Source organism: Limulus polyphemus, unplaced genomic scaffold (assembly GCF_000517525.1).
Source record: "Limulus polyphemus unplaced genomic scaffold, Limulus_polyphemus-2.1.2 Scaffold2432, whole genome shotgun sequence".
Lineage (NCBI taxonomy): Eukaryota > Metazoa > Arthropoda > Merostomata > Xiphosura > Limulidae > Limulus > Limulus polyphemus.
Window position 1 is genome coordinate 78,443 of NW_013668042.1, and position 6,623 is coordinate 85,065.

A 6,623-nucleotide genomic window follows, 5' to 3' on the forward strand; every position below is an offset into this window, starting at 1 on the left:
GGAGCCTTAATAACGAAGAATCGTGTTGTCTCAGTTATTCGATACCGTGGTATATCGGGCTGAAACGTTTCAAGACATTCATCGATACCGTGGTATATCGGGCTGAAACGTTTCAAAACATTCATCGATACCGTGGTATATCGTGCTGAAACGTTTCAAGACATTCATTGATACCGTGGTATATCGTGCTGAAACGTTTCAAGACATTCATTGATACTGTGGTATATGTTGCCATTACAGAATGTTCATTTGCATTACTATTGTTCTGAGAGGCTCTTCATGTGTAAGTTATGCTTTATATATAACTGCAAAATGTAACCTGGTCAGTTTGACCTGGTACCCAAAGGCAGAATTTCGTCATTGCATTAAAATATTTATAGAAAATATACTGCGAGTCATTTTCCACTTTTCTTTAAATACATTGAAGTTGAAACTTATCAATAAGAAACTTTATTTATTTAATTTCATTACACTCTCAACAAAATAAGTTATATATACTGCAACATTACCTACATAAGATACTTAACTTTATATTTGTTGACTTTATATTTTGAAGGTCCACATTGATCTTGAGGACTTATTCTGAGCCTTTGCTACATTTTGTCATTTAAGTGGCATTCTCAGCTTAAGATTTAGTACTCCAAATAACTTTTTTCCTGTAAAGAATAATCACTCCTAGAATTCTGTCAGCCAGAGTAATTTTAATTTTTTTTTTACAAAGTGCAGCAGTAACATTTTGTGGTAAAAAAATAATAATAATAATTTTACTAATTATGAATTATTTTATAATTTCAAAAGGTGGGATTTGGCACAGGATTAATTTAGCAAATTACATCACCATGGTGATATAATGATAATGATATTACAACTTTTTCGAATATTTTTATACAAAATTTATAGGCCTATTAAAACATAAAGGTGCATTTTTTTCTTTAACTTGTTAAATAGGCTAAACAAAGTACTATAAGAAGGGTTTGTACACAAAATGTATAGGCCTATACAGTAGTTAAAATTTTTTTTCAATATTAAGTCGAACCATGTCAATTATATCTATGCAGGTTTTTTCAGCAGAATCTACATGGCTTGAAATAGTTCAAATGCTGTATGGTTTTTCAGCTGCCATAACATAGTCCACATTACTCCACATTCTACTATTACATCAAAGTATGTTTTTTTTTTTTAAAACAAAAGGAAAAAGGGGAGGGCATAGTATAATTATTTTTACACAAATTGGACAGAAATTGGTTATAAATTAAATGGATTAATCATGAGTGTATCAATAGAAATGTCTGGAAGTTAGAGAGCACTTATTTTTGCAACTCTGCTGTATATGAACTACACAGATATTGTACAGAACTGCAGAAAGCTACAAAAATGCACCCATTAATTGCTGTGAAAACAGTAGGCGCCATATTTGGTTTTTCACGGCAGTAAAACAATTTCTGAACAATGTTTTTAAAGCTATAAATGGCTGAATTTTGATCAGGAATTACACTGGTTCACCCCCTTATCTGGAGCACTCATATGTGTAGCAAAGTATACATTGCCAGTCACTATGAAGTTCTCTCTGTTCTTTGTAAAACATTTGAGCTGTATACTGCTCAATGATTTAAGTTTTATTGCATTTTGTGATACTGGGACCATCCACTTTCTAAGCCTTTCTTGAATATGTATTTTTCTGTATGTAACTTATCACAAATGATATTTAACACACCTCTCCTCTCCTTATGTTTTTGAGCTTTAAGAATATGTAGTAAACAAAAAATATCTAGTGATTTCATTTACACACATTAGCCTTGGTTGTAGGCCTGTAGACATTTCTTGAAACAGTTTTTCACTATTATGTACTTCAAACTGAATATCTTGTATATCAATCTTATGTCAGTTTTAAATACTTTAGCTGTGTGTTAGTAAGATGAGTGGATTATAGATTTGTGTGTGTAGATTGAAGGTTCACGTGTTAATAACGGTATATGAATTGTAGTAGTGTCTTTTGGTAAGGTTGTATGGATTGTAGGTTTGTTTGTCAGTGATGTTGGTAGATTGCAGGTTTATTTGTTAATAAGATGAATTGTAGGTTTGTGAGGATGTATTTTTAAATGTAGAAAGATGTTTCAAAGAGAACTTGGAAGTTGGTAAGTATTCTTTAGAAAAACACACTAAACCTGTTTTGCCCCAATAATGTAATTTTATGAGTGGTTCTAGTTGGAAAGTTGGTTGTTTGCCAAAGGAGTTAGGCAGAAAACATATAAAAGTTATTTTTTCTGGTCAGTGAGCCTATTAAAACCTGTATTTACCTGTTACAACCTTTTTTTCTTTTCTTTAAATATTTACTGGGAAGCATATCACATTGGCAAGGTAAGGGGAAATTTATGTGTAATAATTAAGAATGTTTTAGTTTTGTAAGCTATCAATTGTTATTGCACACTTTAATGTAAAAACAAAACAGTTTGAAATTTATATCTGATCTAATCGCATCATATTGTTTTAGTATTATTTATGAAACTAAATGCACAAAAGTATAGTTTATTTTGTATTGTTAAAAGGCTTTTAGAAGAGTCTGTGAAGTGTAGAAGGAACATTACTTAGAATATTATTCAAAACATTCTTTAGTTTTGGATTAATGAATTTTACTACTTATTCTCTTGACAGGTGAAGGACAGAGAAGCTTGGAAAACAGCAATTGAGCACAGGGGTTACGATATGCAGTGTGATGGGTTATATTGGGGTTGTAAGAAAAATAGGTAAGAATGTGTATTTTCAAAATTATGTCCAAGTGATTACATCAGTATTCTCCCGAGTGTTGTATATAGTGAAAAACATTTGAATGAAATATCATTAGATATACTCCGTACTGTCCCTAGATTTGTGTATAATGAAAAATTTTTTATTAAAAAATCAATTAATTCAAACTATTAAGTGAGGTTTAAAATGCTACAATCCATTGAAACACCTATATTTTGATGATGTTTCTGTAAAAAAGACTCAGAATCTGTAGTGTTGAATCAAGTGAGTACTTAAAACACCTGTAAACACAACCTATCAAGTGTTGATAGGTTTGACTTGAATTGGTATCTAAGAAAAATTAAACTTTAGTTTTAAGTTGTTCAGTATACTCTAAATTACCTAAACTTAATGATAGAAAGAAATGCTATATCGTTCTGAAACCTGTATGTAGATTAAATTACCAATTTAAAAAAATTAATTATTTTATTTAAAGCCCATTATTTGTTTTACCAGTTTTTACTGACATTAGTAACTCCAGATTTCATGGTTGAAGTAATCAGACATTAAAGTAATGTTTATATTTTACTTTTTAAAAGTAAAGACCTTATGGCTAGAGTATTCTGGTATTAAATTGATATGTTTGTATTTCACATTTCAAAACTAAGGACCTTATGGTTGGAGCACTTAGGAATTAAAAATGTATGTATTTTCATGTTTATTTAGTGAAGCTTTTGTCCCATTATTGATTGGCAAATTCTTTTTTTTTAATGTTTATAATTGGGTAGTTATTATTGTACATTTTGTTTTGAAATGACCTGATGTAATTTTACTTTTAGTAGGCTTTCCTTTATATTTCAAACACTGTTGCCTCACTGAAGACAAAAACTGAAAAATATATTTAATAACTATAACATAATGTTATTTACCACCTGCATATTGTAAAGATATTTCATTATTTAGAAATAAGGAAACTTGATAATGAGTATTTTCAGAAGCTCTCCACCTTCTTCTTGCATTCTGTTAAGTACTTACAATAAGTGGTCATAATGGTTGCAATATTCTCAGTCCAGTTATTAATTAGTAGCTAATTAATCTTTTATATCTTACTGTGTAATTAGTGTCTTAATTATTTAAAAAGCTAATAAATAATAATTAGAAGATATTAACAATGACAGTGATTTCTTTGTTGTTTTTATTTTTATTACTAGCAGAAACACTATTCTACTTGTGGCTGTTTGTGCTAGTAATTAGTAGTTATATTTCAAAAATATTTTTTTCTGGAAAATGTTGCACAGGGAATTCCTGTTTTTTAGTACTACATTTAAAAGTTACATAAATAAAGATATAATCAATGGCCTCACAGTTCTAGTGAAAGTTGTGTTGTTGTAAGGAGAGTACTTTTATTTAAAATTGTCTTCTGTTATAAAGAAATGGCTGCACATACCATGGTTGTTTTTTTATAATTGTCATGAATACCCAAAGTGTGAAATTTTTTATCGATTTTTGTTTATGATGCCACTATATAGATAGTGCCACACTTCATAAGCCTCGGTCACCACTTCTAGCATTGAGATATTGTTGTATTTCGGCATAACAGATGGCACCATTGTGTTTATTATTTCAATCACGTACATAGGTAGATTGATGGCCACACTGTTGCTCCATTATGGTAAAATTATTCCTGCTTTAGCTTTTGTTTTTGTATATGACATGTTTTTTGTTAACACTAATTTTGGTAGTTTTAACTTAAATTTATACTTAATGCAAAGTAAATGGTAATTTTTTTTTATTATAATTGTTCTAGCACTTAAATATTAGGACCTATTGATTTTTATTGGTTGAAATAGTCACCTCGAATAATAACTGAAGAATTTTGGTAAACAGTGTGATAGTTTGTGTGGTTTGACCACGTATAGTAGGCTTGAAACACACTGTCGTTCATTCACCCCAGTTGTTATATATATCTTGTAACACACTTATTCATTCACCCTACTTGTTATATATATCTTGTAACACACTATTATTCGTTCACCCCACTTGTTAATTTATATCTTGTAACACACCATTATTCATTCACCCTACTTGTTATATATATCTTGTAACACACTATTATTCGTTCACCCTACTTGTTAATTTATATCTTGTAACACACTTATTCATTCACCCTACTTGTTGATTTATATCTTGTACCACACTATTATTCGTTCACCCCACTTGTTAATTTATATCTTGTAACACACCATTATCCATTCACCCTACTTGTTATATATATCTTGTAACACACCATTATTCATTCACCCCACTTGTTATATTTATATCTTGTAACACAGCGATTGAGATAAGACTTTTTTTCATTAAGTTTGAATTATACATTATAATTGATTATGAAGAAGTTGTATTAACTTTTGTATTTCTCATGTATTTTTTCAAAATACTTCGGTATTTGACCAGCTATATTTACATAAGCTTCATTATTTCCTAGATTAAAAAATGAATATTCAGAAACTCCGGGTAACTCTAGCATGGAGGATGAAAAATTGTCACAGCGTTCAGCATCTCCACCACCAACCTCATTATCTGTTAAGAATCTCTCTTGTGCCTTGTTACAAATAGCTCAATCAATAGAACCAAGATACCTCCAGCCTCCACTAGGTAAGATTTAACAATAGCCTAACCTAATCATTAGTGGGTGAAAATTAACTTTCCAACATGAAATAAGTTGTTTATGTTCTACAAATAATATTCTTCTTGACCCTTATTGTTTTCTTCTTATTTAAATATGTTAATATTGTTCGTTTGTTATTTTGTGAAGTTTGAAGAGGAGGTGGTAGTTTCTTAAGTAAAATTGGTGCTGTATTCTTAAGACTAAACCCTGATACTTGTAATTAGGTGAAGATGAAGAGTTTAAAAGAATAAAGCAGAAAGCTTTATCAGAAATATCACTATGGAAAGCAAAACAGGAGAGAAGAGATGGGGAAAAGAATGGTGGTACGTTTGTAGATGTTTTTCTTCTTTTTTAATAAATAAAATGGAAACTTTGTTTGATAATCCTTATGAGTGATTTTGAGTCAGAAGTGAGACAACATAATTTATAGCTATTAATCTCTTTAACTTGAATGTCTTGAAACGTTTCAGCACGATATACCACGGTATCAATGAATGTCTTGAAACGTTTCAGCACGATATACCACGGTATCAATGAATGTCTTGAAACGTTTCAGCACGATATACCACGGTATCAATGAATGTCTTGAAACGTTTCAGCACGATATACCACGGTATCAATGAATGTTTTGAAATGTTTTAGCACCATATACCACAGTATCAATAAATGTTTTAGTCCCAAAAGTGAGCTGAAGAATATATAGAAAACTTTGGCTATGCCAGTGGCATAGCAAGAGGGGGGCAAGGGAAGGCAGTTGCCTCCGGGTGCAGGTGTGAAGGGAGGCAAAATTTCCTCTAGCCTATAATGCCTATTAATTAATAATTATGCCCTCCCCTAGGATATAGCGCAACTGCCATACGTTAAGTAAATACGACACAGTGTTACATTATTTGTGTGTATTACGCTTACAGTTTTAACTTTTAAAAGCCACCCACTGAAATACAGTGAGACTGAATTGATGTACAGAAGTAAATTACAATATTCCATCAGTCATCTGTAGATCAAATACAAGTCTTAGAGTACAACGTACAAGTGTATGTTCAACAAAAAAAAAAGAAAATATGTGATTGATGTAACCCAGTAACTGGTGTTGAAGATTGGCAATATATGCAACAGGCAAGGCCTAGATCTAGTAAACATTATAGGCCTAATGTAGTGATTTGTAATTGTAAATAATGTCTTACATCAACTAATGTACTAGACTTTAGGTTTAATTGCAGTTGTAACTTTA

At 30.8% G+C, this 6,623-nt stretch overlaps 1 protein-coding gene across 1 annotated transcript in view; it reads left to right on the forward strand.

The window, feature by feature from the left end:
• Positions 1-6,623, forward strand: part of LOC106466941 (bromodomain adjacent to zinc finger domain protein 1A-like) — a 61,172-nt gene that overhangs the window by 42,028 nt on the left and 12,521 nt on the right. Inside the window, exons 16-18 of the mRNA XM_013927259.2 lie at positions 2,653-2,744; positions 5,210-5,379; positions 5,617-5,715. Coding sequence (XP_013782713.2) covers positions 2,653-2,744; positions 5,210-5,379; positions 5,617-5,715 — 361 coding nt within the window. The remainder of the gene's footprint in view (positions 1-2,652; positions 2,745-5,209; positions 5,380-5,616; positions 5,716-6,623) is intronic.